Here is a 24,384-nt window from a genome sequence, read left to right as displayed (position 1 = left end):
GCTTTTAGAGTCCAATTTGGATGGGGAGAGAAGAAGGAAGTGCTTTGGTTTGGTCTTTGTGTCTCCCCTTAGAGAGTGGGCTTGATTCATTCCTGCCTGCCAGGGCAGCTACCTCCTGGTTCCTGAGCATAGGAGAGGGGGAAACTGAATAGTGGCCCTTTCCCTGGGGTTCAGTTGAGTGAAAAAAATACTTAACCCTATGCCTGCCACAAATAGCTTATTCAGAGGGAGTTCCCTTTAAGTCTGGAACCCTTGTATCTTTCCTGTCTAATGTCAGGCAGGTAGAAAAGATATAATGCCTCACAAACTTGCTCCTTTAATACATATATTTGGTGATCCTAGAAAAGAGGATGATAGCATTTCTGAGTTCATATAACTCTGAATCCCAGTTTCTAGTGAGCACCATGTGTAAGACTTGCTTGATGTGTGTTTCATTTGTTTGTTTCATTCATGGTATCAATGGTTTCCTCTCCCACTCTGCCTTTCTATTCTCTACTACTGTCAGAAGATGAAGTGCCTTTTTCATAGTCCTCATTTGCCAGAGGAATAAAAACTTGGAGTGCCAGTCTCTATAGTCTGTGTGAGCAGCACTCCCATCCCCTAAAAAATTCCATTGCCTTTTATAATTACACTTTGAATAGAGTGCAGTCTGTACCCAGGTCACAGATCTGCATTGCTGCCTCTCTTCCCCCTTGCAGCACTGCAGGTGGTGCACTTCAGGGAGATTTTGAGCAGCTCCCCCAAAGTTCAGGTGCTACTGCTTTGCTCTGAACTTGCTTCAGATCAGTATGCTGGTAACCTGTCAGGCAAGTCCTGAAGGTGTCCTTTACTTGGTCCTTCCTAACAGGCTGTCCTGATGGACTGGGCATTTGGAAATACTTCCCAGTATGGCTTAGTAGTACATACTGCTGAGGTGCATCAAGGAATGTACAGACTCCTTATATCTCAGTTCTCTTTGAGCATCTCCATTTAGCACCTGTTTGTCATGCTTACACATACTTTGAGACCCATGCTCTGCCCTTTTGCATCTTGCTGGGATTTATTAAGAGCGTTCAGTGAAGATATGTTTCCTTCGATATAGAAGTATTTAAATATAAAAAAGGAAATTTTGCAATTTTGAGTTGAAAAATGTCTCTTTTGCAAAAAGGGAGGAGCTATATTCCTTATAACTGCCCTGTCAAGGAAGGAATAAATACCTCAATAAAGTTCCTTTTCTAGACTGTGACTTGTTTCTGTATGATAAATAAGGTTTTCTATGATGACTTACTAAACCATTCCAAATAACTTAGTTGTTGTATACACATATATCTGTGAATACTTAAGGCATTTTTCTCTAGGAATTATAATAGATTAAGTGTTGCCTAGTTACAACCCACTTGGCTTGCTTCCTTCCTTTTATAAGAGGGAATGTTTTAGGGAAGGTGAAGAGCAGGATGGTTTTTAACCCCTATGTGCTATCCATTTATTAGACATGTATTTAAACAGCCACATAGTTCTTGACTATCCTTAGATTTTATTTGGAGAAATTTGGGGGTGCTAAAAATAGTTGGTGTGGGGCAAATTCAGATGAAAGGGTTAATATGTATCCATCAAGACAGTTTTATCCATGCTGGGTAAAAAAACCAAACCTGCTCTGCAACCTGACCCTACTTCAGAGTTTTCTCCTGTTTCGTTGCTCTATTGTTACTCTCCTAGTCCTGTTCCTACCTTCCTAATGCACTTGATTGAATTACAATTTAGAATGTCCTTCTCCTCCAACCTCAACCACTATGGCATGACTCACGTAGCTAGTGTCAGCGATGTGCTTTTGGACAACTCATTCACTCCACCGTGTCAACGGATGGGCGGAATGGTCTCTTTTCGGACTTTCGAAGATTTTGTCAGGTAAGACACTGTGGAACTGTGTCTGTGTGAGGGGAGTCACAGGCATCTCTGTTTTGGGGTCTCCGATTTCTGCCAAATGAGTAAAGGCCCCCAGGATAGCCATGAGCCAGCTAAGGAGATCCAGCCTTTGCTGTATATGTCCTTGGAGAAGTATATGTTCTTTCTTTCCTACCTCTGATTCAGACTCTAGGAGCCCCTACTTGTTATAGGAGCCTGGCCAGAAAAAAGAAACAAACAAAAACCATCTTTTCCTTAGGAGCTAACAGAAGAAGCGTCTGCTCTGTGATGAGTGAAATGTCAGGAGAAATTAAACACAACACCAGAGTGAGCCCCACCAGAGACAATACATCTTTTGATTAAATGCGTTCAGCATCTATCTCTTGATGTATACTGATGTGTTACCCTAGGGGGAGGGGTAATTACATTGGTCTGTCACTGCTCTAGTCCCAGGCTCTTTCTGTTACTTTAAGACTGATGATGACATCAGTGCTCATAGCTTACATATGAAAAAAACAAAAAACTGTAGATCATTCTTTTTTACAAAGAAAAAATATATATGGTTTATTAAAGTTTAAACAATCCATCCTCCTAATTTCTGCCACTTGGTGAAATTTTGCATGTCACCTCTAGCCACTGGTGATTCTCTTCAGTTGACTATTGAACACAGAGCAGGATAGATTCTTCTTGGGCTGGCAAGAAGTCCATTGGGACTGGGCTGGCAATGGCAACGTTAGTTTCCTGCCACTCAGGTTTTCTGCCACTTGGATTTTCATGGTGGGTGTTTCTCTGGTATTTTTCAGGATCTTTGATGAAGTGATGGGCTGCTTCTGTGATTCCCCACCGCAAAGCCCTACATTCCCTGAGGCAGGTCACACATCTCTATACGATGAAGACAAGGTATAGTGTCTCCTTTGAGAAACTGCTTTGTTATTTAGACACAGGATTTGTAGTGTATGCTATCTCTCTGACTTTGGAACATTATAGAGAAAAACTCATCTTTTTATCCTACTTTATATTATTTAGTTTTATAAGCCTCATCAAAATATTTTTGGGAGCAGATGGAATATAAATTCTAACCTAAAAAAACTGTATTAATCTTGGAATCCATAGTGAGAATACCAAATGGGCTAGCTACACCCATTGCAGCTGCCTCTGAGTCTCTGAATGTTGTGTTTGTTTGTTTTTTAAGATTCTATTTATTTTATATAGAGAGAGCAAGAGAGCACAAGCAGAGGAAGCAGCAGAAGGAGAGGGAGAAGCAAGCTCTCTGCTGAGCAGGAAACCCAATGACCCTGGGGTTGCAACCTGATATAAAGGCAGATGCTTAACCAACTGAGCCACCCAGATGACCCTGAATGTTGTTTTAAAGACTTGAGCTGTGGTTGCTGTAATTCTTAGTGATGGCTTGTACATTTGCAGAATGCTATTATAGTATTCAGGGAATTGTGAACTTTAGATAGCGGGAAAAAATAGGCCTTTTGTTTAAAACTTTTCTTTTTCTTTTGTTTTCTTTTCTTTTTTTTTTTTTTTTTAAAGATTTTATTTATTTATTCACGATAGACATAGAGAGAGAGGCAGAGACACAGGCAGAGGGAGAAGCAGGCTCCATGCAAGGAGCTAAAACTTTTCTTCTATTAAAAACCTTCTTTTCATTTCTCAGTAACAGATGATTCTGTTTTTTTCCCTATGAGGTTATTTTCCCATGGTTTGATATTCCATCGTTTGGTAAATGGTTAGGAAATATATTATGTGGGGATATGTTCAGGTGGCTTCTTTCACTCATTTTGCTTCCCATTCCGTGAAGAAATGTGGCAAATGTTTTCATTCCCATTTTATTGGTGAAATACTTGAGGATAGTGGTCTTGACGTTCATGTCAAGTAAAGATTTGAGGCCACACCTCTAGCTAATGCCTTTACTGCCTTATCTGTGAAAAGTTAGGTGTTTTACTTAATTTAATCTCTTATGGATGCTGGGCAGTGGTTTCAATTTAGTGTGAATATACTAGTGGTGAACCAGAATATCCTGTGGGGTGTATCTCTTTTTCAGGTATGCTACCAAGTACTGTAACTTCTCTCTGCCTCTGTATTAGCCAACCTCCTAAATTTCTTTGTCATATGTTCTTGAGTTACAGGTCCCCAGGGATGAACCAATTCACATTCTGAATGTGGCTATCAAGACTGACTGTGATATTGAGGATGACAGACTGGCAGCTATGTTCAGAGAGTTTACCCAACAAAATGTAAGTCCTCTGTTGGGTGGAAATGGGTGGTATATACTGCTGCTTATAAGGCCTATCACCGATAATGGGTATGTGCTTTATGTAATTGTGCCCGTACATAATGAATGTCTTATATCAAGAAATATAGACCTCAAATACTCAAAATGTTTTAAGGAAAGTAAGTTGTGTTCCTAAATCTTTCCCAGAGCTCTGTCTTGAACTTCCATTCACCTCCTGAGTATTAGCTTTTGGTGACTTTACTCCACATGTCTAGACCCGGATTCCCCCAAGTTTCCTTCTATGTCCTTCCCCTGGTGCCCCACTCCCTTGAAAATATCATTTATACTTCCATTCTCCTTTCCATTTTTGTGTTCTTTGGATATCTTGTGTTGACATCAAATATCATAGTTTAAACCTAAATTTCCATCTTTTTCCTTCACTTCTATATGACTCCCCTCACAAATAACCAAATCTCTCCCCCAAAACAAATAACCAAACCCTTTACCCTTGGTCATTCAGCAACCATTGACTTCTTCCCTTCCTGCCCGTTCCATTAATCTGCCTCTCTTCCTACAATCTATACTTGTTTATTTCTATTTGGTCAGTCACCAGTGTCTGTGAGGTTTTTCTTTGCAGTGTCTATTTCTTTTTCTTAGTTTTTAATTCTGGACTGCAGTCTTTCTAGTGTAAACTCTTGCTTCTCATGCGAGGCACAGCAACAGGTTTACTTGTGATCCACCTATATTCCCCTTGCTCTCCCCTCAACCCCCAGTTTTTGTTCTGCTCACCTCCACAAAGTTAAATGTCCAAAATGCCCCCTCACCAAATTATTCTGCTCAGCAGTGGTTCTCTCAGCTTCAAGATATGTCTGTAACTTGATATTTAATATTATACCTTTTTTTAAAAAAAGATTTTATTTATTTATTCATGAGAGACAGAGAGAGAGGGAGAGGGAGAAGCAGGCTCCATGCCTAGAGCCCGATGCGGGACTCAGTCCCGGGTCTCCAGGATCATGCCCTGGGCTGAAGGCAGGCACTAAACTGCTGAGCCACCCAGGGATTCCCTAATACTATCCCATTAACAAAGGCTCACAATCCAGCCTTTGCTGCTCCTAAGTCTTTGTCTCATTTTCCTTTGTTTATTTCATCTCTTCTGTGGACTCACCTGGAAGGTTTTCTACATACTCACTCATCCTAACTTCTATCCAATTTCTCTCTCTCTCTCTCTCTCTCTGGAAGGTTTTCTACATACTCACTCATCCTAACTTCTATCCAATTTCTCTCTCTCTCTCTCTCTCTCTCTCTCTCTTTTCCTTCCTCCCTTCTTCCTTCCTCTTTCCTCCTACTTGTTTGAAGAGCTCTCTCAAATTTTATCTTTCATGAGGACTTCTTTGAGTAGACCTCAGTAAAATGTATTTTTCTTCCTTGCATTTTTAATTGGTCAGCATACATTTTTTTTAATTAATTTTTATTGGTGTTCAATTTACCAACATACAGAAAAACACCCAGTGCTCATCCCGTCAAGTGTCCACCTCAGTGCCCGTCACCCATTCCCCTCCAACACCCGCCCTCCTCCCCTTCCACCACCCCTAGTTCGTTTCCCCGCGTTAGGAGTCTTTATGTTCTGTCTCCCTTCCTGATATTTCCCAACATTTCTTTTCCCTTCCTTTATATTCCCTTTCACTATTATTTATATTCCCCAAATGAATGAGAACATACACTGTTTGTCCTTCTCCGATTGACTTATTTCACTCAGCATTATACCCTCCAGTTCCATCCACGTTGAAGCAAATGGTGGGTATTTGTCGTTTCTAATTGCTGAGTAATATTCCATTGTATACATAGACCACATCTTCTTTATCCATTCATCTTTCGATGGACACCGAGGCTCCTTCCACAGTTTGGCTATTGTGGCCATTGCTGATAGAAACATCGGGGTGCAGGTGTCCCGACGTTTCATTGCATCTGTCAGCATACATTTTTAGCAGTGATAACACTATTTATAAAGAACTCCTATGTAAATTCATTTATACTTATCACAATCCCATGGGACTGGATTAATCAGGAATTACTCTGTTGTACACATGGGGAAAAGTTCAAGTTCAGCTAGATTAAGGCCCCTTGCTCACCCACTAGTGGATGATATAACAAAAACTGGAATTTAAGGCTTGTGATGCCAGCCCTCGGGGGCACAAACCTAGGTGCTTTAGTAAATAATACATTCTTGGCCCTGAAGATGCTTATAGTTGGAAGGAATGGGTAGGCATGCTCAAATAATAATCTGCAGTTCTATTTTATCGTGACATGATAGAAGCCAAAGCACCTCTTTTCAGCTGCCCTTAATGACAGGACCCATGTGTTTTCTTTGAATGGAAAACACCTAGCTCATAGTGCTTGTTATGAAGAAAGCACGCAGTAGATGTTTTTAAAATTTTTATTTTTTTTAAATTTTTATTTATTTATGATAGTCACAGAGAGAGAGAGAGAGAGAGAGAGAGGCAGAGACATAGGCAGAGGGAGAAGCAGGCTCCATGCACCGGGAGCCTGACATGGGATTCGATCCTGGGTCTCCAGGATCACGCCCTGGGCCAAAGGCAGGTGCTAAACCGCTGCGCCACCCAGGGATCGCAAAAATTTTATTTCACAGTATAAATAATTAGTGCGATAGGCATTCACATTATGCTAATGGTAGGTTTTCAGGAAAAGTGAGATCATAGTGGCCAACATGAGGAAAAGGTACTTCCAGAGAAGTGAAGGTATGGAACATGTCTGGGAATTTTTCTTTAAAAGAGAAATTTACCTTTCTTCTTGCCTTGAACTAGTGACCGCCTAAAATTAACCTGAGATCAGTGACCAAGGTAACCTCAGTTGGAAGAGACCTAGTGTTGTGTGTGGCTGCTGACTTGCTGCTTGATGAAATAATCTATGACCATTTCTTCTCAGGTTTTGAGGCGCTAATTGTCTATATTTGATTTTTCTGACCTCAACTTTAGGCTTTTTATTACCTTCAGATCCAAGTCTTCTATATCATCACACATAGATTTAAAGAAGCAGTTTCTTTATTTTCACTACATGTATTTGTAACATTAACTGGCAATAGGAAATTGCCTTTTTCTTTACTGAACTTATAAACTGAGGCACAGAGAAATCCAGCATCTTTGCCTGTGACTTTTTGGAAGGCTAAGGGTACACTGTACTGACATTCTAAGCCTAAAGAAGCCATTAACTGCATCAGGTACTGTGCTTATCTAGGAATATTTGGCATTTTCACCTCCTTGTTTTGAAAACAAGACAAAACAAAACATGAAAAGGAAGGAAAAGCAATTAAAAAAAAACTTAAAGTCAAAACTAGTTTTGTTTTTCATTTTGTGATCATGCTTCTAGCAGTTTAGAAAAAGTTTTTTTTTTTTAAGCACACATTAAACTATCAAATAGGTTGATCCAAATTGTCCAAATAATCTTCTAGTCCCAGCATGTCTTTTTTTCTCTCATAGAAATTAGGATCATATATTTGTAAATGACTTGTGGAGGAGATTGAAGCAGTCAGTGTAAATGGAGTTTCTCCAGGTGCTGACGCCTAATCGCTGGGTAATAGCTGTGGACTTGCTGTGAGACCCGCATTATTACAATGTAATCAGAATCCTGTTGCTCTGCTGTTATTGTCAGCCACTTGTGGAATTTTAAAAGCAATAACAATTTTGATTTTAAATCATGGCATTATTAAAGTTATTTTCTTCCCTTGCCAGAACACAGCTATTGATGCTTGTCTTTGAAGGACTTGCCTGTAGTGGAATTCTTTGTCAGTGTTGGGGGAAAAAAACATTTCTGTTTCTTGGCATGCTGAAAGACTTGATAACCACCGCAACCCCCACTCCACTCTATTCTTTTAAAATAGTTTTTTCTTATTGAGTATCAATACTTGGTTATTTACGCTAATGGTTATGATGCAGTACAGATCATTTTTAAATGTTATTAAGCCAAAATTTATTCATGTTTGGCCTAGGGATTTATTACTCAAAAATTAATTTTTCCAGTTATCTTTTGTTTATGCTGTTAATTTTATTGCTAAGCAGGGCCATAGTAGAAATGGAGAAGTAGGAGGAAAATGGCTGGGGAATGTTCTTGTTTGTAGGGAGAAGCTAATTTGGATTTAAAAAATGTATAGTATCATGAAAGTTAAGAATTGACTTACGAACCTAGCTCTTGGTTCAAATTATAACAAGGAATGTGATCAAACTAAAGTGAATGTAGGTTGTGAAAGCATACATATTTTTTTCTCTCTGTGTTCGTATATTCTCTCAGGCAATTCAAATGGTGGAATTGCCTTTCTGTTTGTTGCTACGTAGCCCCTCTTTGTTAGGAACATTTAAAAGCATGTCTCTTACTTAATTTATTAACCTGCTTCTTTGTCTCTACTTTTGAGATAAGTGAGCAGTATAGTATAGAGGAAGGCTTAGATCCGAAGGCCCAAGACTCCTGTCAGGGTCTGTCTTGAAACTGATGGTTTCTGTTGACTTGTGATATACTGCTTGCCTGTGCCAAGTGGAGATGTAAATAACCACTAAGTTTAAAAGCCTGTTAAACATTGCTTTTACCAATTTTTAAAGAGAATCTTTTTAAAAAATGCTTTCAAGTAAATTGGAGGGGTGGGGAATGTTTTAGAAGAACTGAAAAAAGATCAGGGCTTACTATGTTGAATTCTAGGAATGCAGTATCTGATGATAGGTAATATCTGTAAATAATAGTGTAGGACTTGAGTTTTTGGTTTTATGGAAATTTCTTCTTTTCCCTCTATCTGATGACATTTAGCTTCTATATCAGTATTGTATTTCACAGTTGTATACAGGCCAGCCATTGTGATTTTTTTTTTATATATATATATAAGCAGAAGTTGTGTCCACCTTGAGAGAATTTAGGTGACCTTATATGATCCTTCTCCACAAAGTTCTCCTTCAGTTTTGTCCAGATCAATCTATGAAACCTATTCCATTGGAGCCAGGTTGAGTCCTATTTGCAAGTTGAAGGTACTCAAGCAAGATGTAGATATCTAGAATGGGTGCTTGCCTTAGAGCTTTAGGAAGGCCAAATGGGGCAAAATTTAGGATGAATGGAGATCTCACCTATCTTCTGTTTTACATGTTTATTCATAGAAAGCTACCCTGGTTGAGCATGGGATACGGCGCCTTACTTTCCTGGTTGCACAAAAGGTACTGGCATGTGAATGATATCTCTCCATTGTGTCTTACATTGCTCCTAGAACTTTAAAAAATAAAATATGAAATTATAATCATATTCTTATAGAATCTGTGCAGATGAAGAACTTTTTCTATAAATTTAATCAAGAAAAAAGCCCATTAATTTAACTGATTGCCTTTTACTTAATTCGTTTTAATTTTATTACTGATTGCCAGCTTCTGTTTTTCCTTCTTTTCTGTCCTTCGTTTAAAAGGATTTCAGGAAACAGGTCAACTATGAGGTGGATCAGAGATTTCATGTAAGTAAAAGGAATCACAATGAAAAATTACTTATTGTTTTATCTGTTTGCCACTGATTATTTAAATATATAGAATATATGTGAGTTATTTGAAAAGGCTGAACTGATATTTGGTTCTTCTTTTAGAAAGTGTTAGAATCCACTTTTATAAGTGTTCAAGGTGGTGGTGGTGTTCTTTAACCCTGTAATGAATTCTCAGTATCACTCTGAGAAGTAGTTATGAATGCATTTATCCAAATGACTAAGGATGAAGCAGGAACTAACTAGTAATTTCTTCTGTGTACATAGTGAATATAGGGACTCAGTAATTAAGAACTGCTGGTTGATGGTCGCCTGGGTGGTGTAGTTGATTGAGTATCCGACTTGGTTTGGGCACAGGTGATGATCTCAGAGTCATGAGATGATCGAGGCCCCTGTCAAGCTCCGCATTCAGCGCAGAGTCTGTCTGGGTTTCTCTCTCCCTCTGTCCCTCCCCTCTGTGCTTGCACACTCTCTCCCCCGCCCCAAATAAGTAATTCTTAAAAAAAAAAAAAAAAAAAAAAAGCACACACAGAAAACTGCCAGATTGTACTTTGGGGTCTTGGCTTCTACCAAAGTTGGATTCAAATTCTATTATGGAGAATTCTCAATTCTGAAAAATCATTTATTATTAAAATATTTTAACAGAACCCAACTTGATGTTTTTGTTTTATGTTAATTCTAGGAACAGGAAATAAGTAAAATTAAGCTTTAAGTTGCTTGTTCTCCCAGTTAAGTGAATTAACTGTTAATATTTATGAGATTAAAATTAAGCTTTAAGTTGGTTGTTCTCCCATTTAAGTGAATTAACTGTTAATATTTATGAAAAGAGAACCAAGTTAATAGCCTGGCATCTAAACTATGGTATATTCATGATCATACCTACTAGGATGGTAGCCATAAGGTCAAAAATCCAGTTTGCAATCAGGATGTCATTTTCTTTTTATTTTTTAAGATTTTATTTATTTATGTGAGAGAGAGCACAGAGGGAGAGAGAAAAGCAGACTCCCACTGAACAGAAAGCCCAATTGGGGGCTCAATTCCAGGATCTCAAAATCATGACCTGAGCCAAAGGCAGATGCTTAACCAACTAAGCCACTCAGGAGTCCCAGGATATCATTTTCTAAAATGACTGATTATAATCAACATGTTTCTTTAAAAATTGATCTTAATGTAAGTAAGATGCCAGAAGATATTAGTTTGGAAGTCTTAATTTTCCTGATAAGAATTTTGTTTTGTTTTGCTTTAACAATTAAGATAATTAAGTTAGTTTTCAAGTACTGCTCATTCGCAATAATGAAGGTGGCATTTGGGATTTTGGAAAGGACTTTCTAAATTCAAGGACCTATGTGTGATTGCTTTTATCCCTCTTTGTTTATTAGGTCTGTAGTACTTCACATTTTGTTTTCCTTCTCACAGTTGACCTTGTTGGTCTAGTCTATAGAGAAACAAGACAGACTACCCTGCAAACTAAAGAACTAAGGTTTTCTGAAATGTTTTAGGAAATGTGGACTACACAACTCCCCTGTGTTACTGATGTCAGGAAATCTAGCAGAGTGCAGATATACATCAATCAATAACTTTATTTTTATTTATTTATTTTTTAATTTTTTTATAAATTTATTTTTTATTGGTGTTCAATTTGCCAACATATAGAATAACACCCAGTGCTCATCCCGTCAAGTGCCCACTGCAGTGCCCGTCACACAGTCACCCCCATCCCCCGCTCACCTCCCCTTCCACCACCCCTAGTTTGTTTCCCAGAGTTAAGAGTCTTTCATGTTCTGTCTCCCTTTCTGATATTTCCCACTCATTTTTTCTCCTTCAGTCAATAACTTTAGATAGGAATCTGGAAGCAGTGAAGTATAAGGAGCTTAAAGAGAACCCTGGAGCTTTAGGAAGAAAAATCAGGAGCTTAGAATATAAAGTTGATACTTGGAATAGAATATGGGAGCCCATGAATAAATAGTATGGCTGGTAAATGCTGATCAGAACTAAGGTAGATATGCCTGAGCCCAGACCTGGGTCTGGGAAGAGTATTGGGCTAAGTTCTTAAGTCTTAATGTGATATTTCATTTCTCACTAACTGTGGAGTAATATTCTGGGAAATAATGGTGAAATTATAAAATTATTTTCCTTTTCCCTAATAGTTCAGATTGAGTCTTCATGTCTATAGCAGAGTAACTGGTTTCCTATAATAAGTATTCTGTGATAAATTAAAACCCTTCACTAAAACTTTTTTTTTTCATTAAAACTTTTATTAAAGAGCCAAAGCAGTTAAATCTCATAGGCGTTATTTTTCTTTTATACATTCTTACTTTCAAATATATGTCATGTCCTAGCGTGTATCTACAGCCTTAATGCATTCTTTTTTTCTTTTTCTTTGCTATCCAATAGGTTAAATAGGGACATGTATAGGCAAAATCTGCTAGGAAATGAGCCCAGCAGCTGAGCTTCCCCAGAATCATTGTCCGGTTCCTATTTATAATGGCATCGAATGGGAAATCAGTTAAATTACCAAGTGATCTGTCATTAATGTAGGATAAGTTGCTTTAGGACAGAGAGAACATTAAGGTTTAGGTGTGGACTGGAGTTTTTCCAAAGAATTGAATGGCAGAGGAGTTGGGTGTTTTTATGTTAGGCTCCTTAGAAATGATTAGTGGTTATGTAGGGGGTAAGGGCAACTATTACTGAGCTCCATCCAGGATCTACAATAGCCAACAAGCCTTGGCAGGAGTTGTACAAATCCAGGGCTCACTCACATGGTACTGCTGTGAGTTCCTCTGCTGGTGGTAGCTTGCCATTCATGAAGGATGCTTAGCCTCTGTCATGTCATCTGATGTGTGCTTGCCCCATAGTTAGTGTAGTGTGAAAAAGAGGAAGCTTTCTGGGAGTGTTAGAGATGAATCCCTTGATCTCTCTGGCTTCTTGGTAATCCACTGTGATGTATGCAGCCTGCCCTGTTCTACACGGTGAAATCCCTATATTATTGAATAGAGGAGAGACTGAGCATATGAGGGGGCAAGGAGAGGAGGAAGGTTACCAAGTCTGTTCAAGAACAACATTGGCTGGTATGGAATGAGGCTGCTGTGCTGTTCATGGTCCTCTGGCTGCTTCCAAACCAAAACCAGGCACATGAGGTCCAGACAAGAAAGATTCCTAGAGAGTGTCTGTATTGTTAGGTGCTTATTCAGATGCCAGTGAAGGCTGTAAGCATTTCTAAAACTTCCTCGTCTCTAATTACCACAGTCCCCAGAGAGCTGAGCACTGGAATGTCTGCTGCTGCCTTAGTCTCTTAAGAGACTCTCTTAAAATACGGAGCCTTTTCTTTTGCACTGGCTGGTGGTATTCATCAGAAGTAAGGAGGCTTGGTCTCTAGGCTGTTTCCATGGCCATCTAATTAAATCAGGTGCCCCCGACAGGACTTGAATAACTGCTTAACATTGATATTTAAACAAAGTTTGAGGAGAAACAAACCCATCCTTGTAAATATCTCCTTCATATGAAAAAAAAAATTGAAGCTTTGAAAGCAAAAGAACAAGTTTTTCGAGTTTCTGCATCTGAATAAGCTCTCCAGTCTTATGTAGTACTTAAGTCTCTTTGTAAGTATTACTCACATTTCAGATCTAGAATTCCAGAAAGTACAGCAGAAGATGCTGTTTGATTGGGATGTAAGTATCATGCTTTTTGAAGCTTTCCATGTTTTTTTCAGTGAAGTTTTGTTAAAGATACTAAAATGCGAATTTTCAGGATTTCTTCTGATCCTTTGCAACCTAAACAAAAGCATTAGGTCCAAGCACAGTGACAGGATTCTAAAATCAGTTTTGCATCTAAGTTTCCTTTTGCTTCTTGCTTGTAAGATTTTATGAGATCTTAAAAATTTTGCTATAAATCACCTGGGAGATAGTTGTTGTTTTACCAGTTTTATAGGAGCGATTCCCACTTTAAAGTGTTTTGGATTATTTGCGCTTGAAGGAAGAACCCACTATCAAAAATAGTTATCATGGTTAGTAGTTCATTTCTTTAAATAAAATTGGTATGTCAGTTATATCTCAGTAAAGCTGGAAAAAATTGGTAGTTTTGTTTGCTAGTGGATCAACTCTTAGTTTTTCAGAAGGTTTGGTTTGGGTTTTGTTTTAATTACAGTCTATATAATTAGTTCTCAGCATGTTGAGGTAAAAGAGAATTGCACCAGCAAGTTTCCAATTTCTTCATCTCATTAGGTTTTTAACACGATTATTAGTATCATAATCAGCTATGATGTTTTCTGTTGCAGGTTTTCACATTCTCTGATTTGCAGGGTGTCTTGATTGGCTAATTTAGGCAAATTATTTTGATTGTCTTGATGATGGTTGGCTGATTAGAACACAGCAGGGGTATAATTTCTTCCTGAGAAATGTTGCATTCTTTTGGTTTTTGGTACCAGAACACTAAGAGGGTTTTTCTTTGTGTACATTCAATTATGATATTTGCCCATAACACTGGTAGAATGCCTGGAAAGCAATTACATTAGTGATAGAATAAGCATGAATGCTGTTAGTGGAAAAATTGCAAGTCTCAGGATGAGGTAGGGTGAAGGAGTTTCCTACAACTGTAGGACCAGACTTCTGTGTTTCTTCTCTGTATGTCCTGTGTTTCTGTGATTGTTTTAAGCACAGAAAGATGTGACTTGCTACAAAAGTCTTCAGAACTTACATAGCTTTCCAAGAATCGCTCAGTAATCCTAGTTTTCTCATCCTACAGAACTTCTGGTCATCTCCTGTTCTGAATGCTTCACATTCAGGAGGACCTCACCATGGAACAAAAAAATTTGCTCAAAAGTTAAAAAAAAAAAAAAAGTTTGCTTATATCATAAGACTTTTCCTTAAACTTAATGAAAGCAGTCATTTGATTTTGGTCATCTTTGCCCATCTCTGCCAAGAATTAGTCAGTCTCTTTCATTATTTGTCAAAGCTAATTCCATTCAGATTGTTTGCTTCCCATGTCTTTCAGTTACTACAAATTTTCTTAATTGGCTGAGTGGTAAAGACAGCATTTTTTTTTTTTTTTGGTTACTATTGTGATGTTTTTGAAGAAAAAACATGGTTTTGATTCTGTGTATTTTCACACTTGAATAAATGTATACTACATAAATATTTTAATTAATAGTTCTGGCAGAATAAGCTGTTTGCTTAAAAGACTTTATCACTTTCTTTGACACTTCTTTCAGAAAACTTCATGGAAGGATTTTATTACCTTTCCTTTTTGACCTGTGTTGCTTTTTTAGCTAATGCTCTGAAAGCCATACCTCTCAAGAATAAACCAAAACTAGGCTATATAAAGCCATGAGCATGAAATCTAACTGACAACTCGCTGAACATCTTCCTGCTTAACCTTGAAGTCATCCTCAAGTTCTTCACTATCATTCAGGGGAATTATTTAGAACAAAACATCATCAGTAAAAGATCAGTGCTATATAAAACCCACTTTCAGAGGGTTTTTAAAGACCCAAGCTAGACAGGGGATTTCCTGGGCTTGCTAAACAAGCTCCAAGAAGCCTGTTAAATGCAGTTTTACAGTTAAAATGCCAAGGAAATGTAAAAAGATTTATTAACTGTGTAAGCTTTAGTTAAGGAATGAAGTGTAAATACCTGTGGAAAGTATTCAAGAAACTCTCAGGAAATTCAAGAACAGGTTTTCAGCATGATTTTTGCTTTATTTGTTTTTTTCCTTTAAAGCCTTAATTTCTGTTTTTTTACCTCATCAAAGAGAAGCCATCTAAATAGGGAATTTGGGTTATGGCAAGAGTAGAAAGGTAGTGCCCTACATTTGAGAGAGAGTGGTAGAAATGAAAGGGTGTGGGCTCTGGCATCAGAAAGACTCACGTTCACATTCTGGTTCTATTATCCTGGGCTTATCACTTGGCCCCGGATATGCCCAGGGTATCCTCAGCTGTAAAATGGGTCATCATATGTTTCTATGAAGTTGTTCAGAGCATTTGATGGGACAGCACATGAGAGAACCTGCCACCTAGAAGGCTTTCAGTTTATGTTTCCTTCATGCTTCCTAAAGCTCATTGAAGGATATTTAGGCAGCTAGCTAGTCCTGGTCTCTCTGCCTTGTACCAATAAGTGTTTGATTATATTGCACTCATAATGAAGAAGATACCTAATGAAACCTCCTATAGAGGCAAATAGTAATGACTTGATTCCAACACTGCCAGTGGAGCCTCCCATCCGAGAAACAGGAGTATTTGGTGTTAATAAGTTAAATTTCAGAAACTAATGGACTCTGCTAATTGAATTCATCTTTGTTAATTAATAAGGTTCTAGGAAATTGGTTGCTTTGTTTTGTAATGCCCTGCAAAAGAGCAGTAAGACCTAATGACTACAAGTTCACTAGTTCCATCCTATTCTCTCCCTATACATAGAGTGGTGGTGACCAAAGTAACATCTTATACTTTGTCTTGAAATGTTATTGTTTAAACTCTTGGAATCATTGACTTGAGAGTGAATGTGGAAAAAACATGGATTGGGGATCCTGTGCTATCTGGCTAGTTTACATTTTAAGAGTTTCTTGAGGAGAAACTTGGGAAATCAGTCCAGTAACTACTGCTGCAATGCTGCAGCATAAGGGTGTATTGGTTTTATTTGCCAGGTTGAGCCAAAAGCAACACCCAGGAAGTTGTTGTTTTGTTTTTTTTTTTTACTTGAGAGATGAAAAAATACTAATTTTTCTCCCTAGGAGAGGGTGCTGTTGAAGTTAGGGTTAAATAGTGTGGTGATTTCAAATTTGGAAGTGGAGTCAAAGTGGTAGTTACCCCGAGGATCATTCATATTCCCCAAGCTAAGCTTAGGTAAGGAGCCTGTTTTCTAGGAACTGCCTTCTAGATGTGTGACTGTTTCTATACTCACTATATGTTTATCCCCAAAGAGCCATATCTATGAAAGACTGACACATTTCCCCGTTCTTTAATACAGAGAGAATTTCCTAAATTTTTCACCTTCCGAGCAAGGGATAAGGTAAGTACTGATTGTGTCCCACTCTTTTTTTTTTTTTTTTAAATCTTCATTTTTTTCTTTAAAACCCAAGAGTAGCTTATCTTTGCCAGGTGCTCTCTTTCCGTTCTCCTTTCTCTACCTAAACTTGTGCTTTTTTTTTTGCCTTATATGTGTCTTGAAACTAAAGAAGATTCCTTTCTGAAAGAGTTTGGTTTCAGAAACCAGGAAATGTGTTTAGCAATGGCTTTTACAATCCTCCCTATGCTTTAGGATGGCCCTAATGATCTGATATTAAAGAACTACTATACTTAGAAGTATTATTCCTGTCATCCACAGATATTTACACCTAAGTCTTGTTGATGTCCATTTGCTTTTCAATTTTAAAATACAGAATTTCAGACCATGTTGGTTACTTCCTGTTACCAGCTTTGCCTTTCCCTCTCCATTCATTCAATTAACATGTACTCCAAAGAAACAATTTTATTTCAGCAAAATATGCAATAAATGTAAATACAGCTTTAAAAAGATAATAATTCTATATCTGTGGAGATATAGAATATTCCAAAGTGAAATATTTTTATTTAAAAAAAATTACACGATGTTAACGTGTTGAGTATTTTACTATGTCATTTGAACTGCGCCAGAAATAAGAGTATAAAACCAGGCCCTGCCTATAAACATTTTAGTTGGGTAAACCCAAAACACTGGTATGTGAAATAGATATTAATATGAAGCAGTGTGTAGTTAATTATCAAAAATGAATTGTATAGACAGTAATGCAGTGGGAGTTCTTTTTTTTTTTTTTTTTTTTTTGCAGTGGGAGTTCTGAGGGAATTGGTGTTTTTGTTTGCTTGTTTTTAATGGAGAGCATCTCCCCTTGTAAAAGCATAAATGATGAAAGTTTGGGAAATAAATAGGTATGTTAGTCCATAATCTTATGTAAGCTCTAGCATTATCCTTGTATGTAGCTCATTTTTGTTGTTTATTTGCACATCATCACTCATATTTCTATTTTTAAGCATCTCTTTTACATATATGTTCATAATACAATTTTATAACTACTTCTCATTATCTACTTTTGTGCTTAGTTTGAGGAGGATCGTATCTATCGTCACCTGGAACCTGCCCTCGCTTTCCAGTTAGAGCTGAACCGGATGAGAAATTTTGACCTTACTGCCATTCCATGTGCTAATCATAAAATGCATCTGTATCTTGGGGCAGCCAAGGTGGAGGTGGGCACAGAAGTGACAGACTACAGGTTCTTTGTTCGTGCAATCATCAGACATTCTGATCTGGTCACCAAGGTGGGTACTATACTTTGGTGGGAAGTTATCCCTGAGGGAAGGGACGGAGAAACAGACACTGCTCAAAATCGGGTTTTCATTTTTTGAATCAATGCTCTTATTTTCATTCATTCTGTTCTCTAGTAACCAACAGAAGTCCGAGAGTCCTTTCTCTCACTGAAATAAATATTCCAGGGGTACCTGGTGGCTCAGTCAGTTAAGTGGCTGCCTTCAGTTGAGGTCATGATCCCAGAGTCCTGGAATTGAGCCCTGAGTCAGGCTCCCTGCTCAGCAGGGAGTCTGCTTCTCCCTCTCTCTCTGTTCCTTCTCTTTCTCAGTTGCTCACTTTTTCTTTCAAGTAAATAAATAAATAAAATTTCTAAAAATAAATAAATAAATACTCCATATTGTAAAGAGCTTTAAAAAATTTTTTTTTCTTGGTGGTGGAAGCATGAAAGCACTCACTTGGGAAAAGGAAAAGCATCTTAACAGAAAAATCACAGGGAGTGTTGGGTGACAATAGAAGACAAAGAGAAAAGTTAGAGATGGCCTTATAAGCCCATCTAAAGGTAGGGTAGTTTCTGTGTATAGCAAGGCACTTCCTGGTGTGTTATCTCCTGCATCCCATAGCTATACCCTTTCTATAACTTTTACTTCTAAACAGATTTACTTTCTAAATTGCTCTGTTTGCCATATGTGAAATGTAATCCTGTTGGAGATATAGCTCCAGGGATGCCCATCATCTCCACCTATTGGAAGGAAATGGCTTGCTCTAGGAGGCAGGAGGAAGGCTGGGAGGTCTTTATTTGACCCTTGCCCCTGCCAGCTATTGTCATTGAGCTGACCCTAGGGAGAAAGGTAACATCAGCAGGTGCCTTACAATTCTCGACATATTACTATTAAAGTTATTATAATAGCCAGTTCTTCACTGACTCCTCTAAAACACACTAATGTTGATGATGATTTTCTTCTTACATAGGAAGCTTCTTTTGAATACCTACAAAATGAAGGGGAGAGGCTGCTTCTAGAAGCCATGGATGAGTTGGAAGTTGCTTTTAACAATACAAACGTTCGCACTGACTGTAACCACATCTTCCTCAACTTTGTGCCCACGGTCATCATGGACCCATCAAAGGTAATTCCTCTTTAGTGTCTCTTCCAGCATTACCACACAGAAGCAAAGAGATTCATCCATATTTATTTATTCTTACTTGGACCTGGAGACCGGTACTCTCAGCCAGCTAGTTGAGCCCTTGATGTTTGAAGTTTACAGAATGCTTGTGAGACACAGTTTCCAGGAGGGTGTCAGAAATATGATATAGCCATTGAGAGCAGACATCAAAACAAAGGCGGTATGATATTATCTTGTTGGTCATTTATAAGTACAAAAACATAAAATTTCTTTCTGTTATTCCATCAGTACTTGCTCAGTGATATTTGTCATCATAGTGGTCCTGTTTTTTATAATTCCCTGGAAGTTCTCACCCGGAAAAACTTGCTCTTCTTGGGCATTTGTGTAAAATTGCTGCTGCTTTGCTCTAAATGTCCCTAAGGAGACTATGCACCTTCCCAAAGTGTCTAACCTGTTTCTCTTCATTATTTTTCCACAGGGAGAGTATTTGTTTGATAAGGAATTTTCACATGTGTTATGTATGTTTTCTATCCTGAGGCTTTATTCTAAAAATGCATTCCATATAATTGAAGGAAGGAAAACAGGGTGCTTCTATACTTGACCTTTTATCCCAGGTATAATAAAGACGGGCTACTCTGTTTGTATTCCCTCTAACCTTTTTTATTTTTTAATATTTATTTTTTCATGAGAGATAGAGAAAGGTAGAGACACAGGCAGAGGGAGAAACAGGTTCCATGCTGGGAGCCTGATGTGGGACTTGATCCTGAGACTCTGGGATCATACCCTGAGCCAAAGGCAGGTGCTCAACTGCTGAGCCACCCAGGTGTCCCTCCCTCTAACCCTTCTCTGCCATGTTATTGTGGAATTTCCTGAGGAGAACCAGTATCACCCTTTCCCAAGATCAGTTATAGGCATGGACTTTTGCTTTTTTGAACTTAATTTCTAAGACCTGAAAAATCATTTTCTACTTTTTTTCTTCAAGACTCCAAAACTACTGCTAGGTTTCTTTAGTCTGTCAGGAAAACCAAGGACAACTCAGTATCAAGTCTCATCATCTAGTTTAATTAAAGTTTCCCCTAAGCATTCTGGGACTGATGAGTCTGGAAGACTGAAAACCTGGCCAGGACACGATATAATCATGTATGTTTTTAGATTTGACATCATTTCTCTGAGTTTGTTTAATATCTGCCTGTCTGCTTCCATTCTAAATACTCATACCCCCCCATTATGTCTTTCCAGTCTAGAGAGCTGTCAGTTTTCTGTATGTAGAGATTGTTGACTTTTATTACTCTGAGAAAAAGATAGATAGATACCTCTTAGTTAACAAGCAAGTGTGGGACTACAGAAGTCAACTCCTTCAAATCCATCCTAATCCAACATTCTGTGGTATGAAAATAGACTACAAGGGTCGCACATACTTCTGAAGAACCATAAGAGAAGGGTGGTAGATAATTTTGATATTTTCTAAGTTGAGAAAGCATTTTAGAAAGCTAATTCATTTAAGAAAACATTAAATTTTTATTTATTTATATTTACTTATTTATTTTAGGAAAGCAGTGATTTTAATCTTGACCACACTCTGGGAAGGTTTTATAAAAATGGGAACATTAAAGATACTAAAAATACCATTTCACAAGAAAGCTTTAAGGAATTAGATAATTTCTACATCTTATAAGAAAACATTAATTTTGAGTAGTTATGTCCTAGCTGCCTACTGCCATATTGAGAAAACAAAATTTCACTTTAGAATCTGAATAAGGAGAAATCCCATCTAAGGCTATCTGGTTAAAATAACTTGCCTAAACCAAAAACTAGGAGCACTAATCTGCCCTGGTATAAGCCTGAGAGAAGCTGAGGAACATCCACCCCATGTACTTAAATCCCAGTTGGACTTGGCAATGACCAAGCTTCAGAGCTCTGTTTAGAGAGAACATCCTAGCACTACCTACAAATTGCCTCTCTTTAATTTGTGCGATTTACCAAGAGGCATATATTATAAAGTTTAATAAAATTGTATAGGAAAAAGCTCATGGTGGTAATTGCTATGATGATTTAAGGTCCTGTAAGTGCAATGAAACATAGTTACCATGCATATAAATGCTACTTAATAGCTATTTAACTAGAGATTTTATTCTTATTTGGGGCTTTCTCTTAAATCCCATGGCTTGTAATTTTAGATACTGCAGATCTTTGATATAGAATATGAATATAATTGGGAAAAGAATAGGGAGTCGCATAGATTTGGGTGTTGTGAGGCAGAGAATCCCACTTCAATGCCATGCTGGCATGAAATTGTCTCTGACTTGTCCTAAGCAAGAGTAGGGTGGGAGAGAAATTATCTTACTTTTTATAAGGAATACATGTAGCGCATCTCCAGAAACCAACACCTTTTTCCATTCCATCTTTCCCAAAGATGGGCAGACCTGAAACAGGTTCTAGTTACAAGGTGTTTTAAGTTTTGTGCTTGGTGATGTGTCTGTGACAGATTGAGGAATCTGTGCGGAGCATGGTAATGCGCTATGGAAGTCGGCTGTGGAAATTACGTGTCCTCCAGGCAGAACTGAAAATCAACATTCGCCTGACACCAACTGGAAAAGCAATTCCCATCCGCCTCTTCCTGACAAACGAGTCTGGCTATTACTTGGACATCAGCTTGTATAAGGAAGTGACTGACTCCAGGACAGCCCAGGTACAGTAGTCAAGCAGGCTCTTCAGCATTTTGATTTGGTCCTAAAGATGAGTTACTTGTCCTTGTTATGGAAGACCCAAACTCACAAGTCCCATTGATTCACATAGCAGAGTTCTCCTCTGTCAGCTTAAATGGTCACATGAATTTGAAAAACTTCATTTGACTTGTAAGATGTGTCTGTGTTCTTAATTGCGGATGTTATGAAACCCTCAATCTTTTGTGGCATGCTGATGAACCCTGAGAGATGCCAAGTGAACCTGACTCCAGAGGTAACTCTGCAATTTAGAGTTCTTTTTTGGAGGGCTCTTGAACTACCTGAACTATCTGATCTGGTCTTACCTGTACTCCTTCCTGTTTTCAGCTAGACAGTCTAATCATTGGCAAGAAAAGAAAAGAGAATTTTGAAGTATCACCAACTTTGATCTTAAAGAAGGAAAATTTCAGCGTAATTTGATAGCTTTAGCTATGTCAAGCAGTGACTGTCATATTTACCCCTATGTTATTGCATTTACTCACATTATTTTTCCTTCAAAGAGCTCAGAGTATTATATGTCTATAAAAGAGCAAAGTAGTAAACTTGAATCCCCTTTTCAGGTAGAAAAGTCAAGAATGTGAAAAGGAAAGATGAGTCATTCAGTAGATTGATTCTGTCCTAACAGAGAATTCCTTTTAATCTGTATTACCACACCTTCATTTCTAAATATTTGTGCCATTTGCTGTGATACTGGATTTAGGTTGGTTTGCTATGGCTCACATATTCTTAAGAACCAGGATATTATTTTAGGTTTTTGGCCTCAACTTGGGAAGTGCATTTCTTCTGGTTAAAAGATGACCTTGCTCCAGTATGTGTACTCAAAGGTTTTAGTTTCTTCTTTGCATGGGGTACCAGAAAGAGATTATGTGTCTCTTGTTTTTGTCTATGTCCTTTTAAATCCAGAAACAGAGGCAAGAGAAGACATTTTTGTGTATTTTAAACATGAATTATAAAAACCTGAGTTTGGATAGTTGTCAGAGTGACCTTTCATTTTATGCTTTGATTCCCAGTTAGATGGCCAGAGAAATCTATCCAGTGAGAAGTGAACAGTTAAAACGGAGAGAGTGAGTGAGCACAAGAGTACAAAGGGGTGAGCAAGGGAAAGAGTATACAATAATATTTGCTGCATTTGATGTTTTTCAGGACAACCTTAAAGACATTTTCAGTCAAAGCTTTCCAATGGGCAGGGATATTTTTAATTAACTTCTACAATGGCTTCAAGGCAGGTCTATTCTTGTGAAAAATAAGATGGCCACTTGAGATTTTAATGTTTTTGATAAATATGTTTGTTCTTCATAACACTTTTTTTCCCTTTCTTTTATTAGAAAGCTCTTAGATTTCCCTCATTCTGGCTAGTGCTGACACAGGGGCATGAAAGGCTCAGATGCCTTCAGTCAGAATTTAGTACTATGCCTGGCACAAAATAAGCACTCAATAAGGATCTGAAAGAATGAATAACTTACCTTTTGCCTAAGGGAAAAACCCTATTACCTTGGATCCTGCATATTTAGGAAGCCTGGAAGGAAGAGGTCTCCCTCAGGCTCTTCAGTTGAGAGAGTTCAGCAGCTACTGCTGAATGTAAACCCAGGAGCCCGAGAGAACCAGCAAAAGGAACAGACCTTCAACTCTGCTCTGGTGCTCTTAATGTCTCCGTGATGCTTACTGCCAATTTATTTTTTCCCTGTCTTTGTTCTAGTGAATCATTATGTAAATTTAAAACAATGGAGAACCCTGTGTATCATTCATTCATTTATTCGTTGATGTAACATGATTGACCACCTAGAGTATGTCAGGGACTTTGGATTCCAAGATAAAAAGTAATCTCTATTCTTGAGAAATTTACATCGAGGGGGGAAGACAATGGATAATTAGTTTCTCTGTAGTATGATTATTTGTGCTATCATAAAATAGGTACAAGGTTCTAATGGAACAGACTATATAGGATCAAAGTTTGTTTTCTGAGAGAAGCCCTTTTGATGGCCCCTGGTAAAAGGTGTATGATATATAAAATATATACATGTTTTCATGAATTTATAAAAAATACATTTTACAAAATTTTTAAAGACTTTATTTATTTGAGAGGGAGAGAGAATCTGAAGCTGACTCCACACTGAGCATAGAGCCCATTGTGGGGGTCATTCCCACAACTGTGAGATCATGACCTGAGCCAAAACCAAGAGTCAGACACTTAACCTATTAAGCCACCCAGGCGCCCCTGGATGTACCAAAATTTTTATATTCATTCACCTGTTGATGGACATTTGAAGTTTTATTTTCTAGTTTGGGTTATTATAAATAAAGCTACCATATGAACATTCATTTACAAGTTTTTATGTAAATATGTTTTCATTTCTCTTGGGTAAATTAATTACTGGGTAATAGTAAGTGTATGTTTAACTTTATAAGAAACTGCTAAACTGTTTGCCAAAGCAGTCATACCATTTTAAATTCCCAGAAGCAGGGATCCCTGGGTGGCGCAGCGGTTTGGCGCCTGCCTTTGGCCCAGGGCGCGATCCTGGAGACCCGGGATCGAATCCCACATCAGGCTCCCGGTGCATGGAGCCTGCTTCTCCCTCCGCCTGTGTCTCTGCCTCTCTCTCTCTCTCTGTGACTATCATAAATAAATAAAAAATTAAAAAAAAAAATTAAATT

At 38.0% G+C, this 24,384-nt stretch overlaps 1 protein-coding gene across 13 annotated transcripts in view; it reads left to right on the top strand.

Moving 5' to 3' along the window:
* ACACA (acetyl-CoA carboxylase alpha) overlaps window positions 1-24,384 on the top strand; it is a 307,669-nt gene that overhangs the window by 168,410 nt on the left and 114,875 nt on the right. For 10 of the 13 annotated variants that reach the window (XM_072747660.1, XM_072747664.1, XM_072747656.1 and 7 more), the window contains 9 exons: window positions 1,741-1,884; window positions 2,685-2,781; window positions 4,017-4,124; window positions 9,253-9,309; window positions 9,552-9,596; window positions 16,574-16,615; window positions 17,683-17,898; window positions 18,857-19,012; window positions 21,495-21,698. In XM_072747660.1, the coding sequence (XP_072603761.1) occupies window positions 1,741-1,884; window positions 2,685-2,781; window positions 4,017-4,124; window positions 9,253-9,309; window positions 9,552-9,596; window positions 16,574-16,615; window positions 17,683-17,898; window positions 18,857-19,012; window positions 21,495-21,698 (1,069 nt within the window). The remainder of the gene's footprint in view (window positions 1-1,740; window positions 1,885-2,684; window positions 2,782-4,016; window positions 4,125-9,252; window positions 9,310-9,551; window positions 9,597-16,573; window positions 16,616-17,682; window positions 17,899-18,856; window positions 19,013-21,494; window positions 21,699-24,384) is intronic. The other 3 variants (XM_072747661.1, XM_072747659.1, XM_072747658.1) reach the window with 1 other exon arrangement.

This window comes from Vulpes vulpes, chromosome 2 (genome assembly GCF_048418805.1).
Source record: "Vulpes vulpes isolate BD-2025 chromosome 2, VulVul3, whole genome shotgun sequence".
NCBI classification, from domain to species: Eukaryota; Metazoa; Chordata; class Mammalia; order Carnivora; family Canidae; genus Vulpes; species Vulpes vulpes.
The sequence above is the reverse complement of the archived record's forward strand: the minus strand, read 5'-3'. Positions and strand labels throughout refer to the sequence as shown.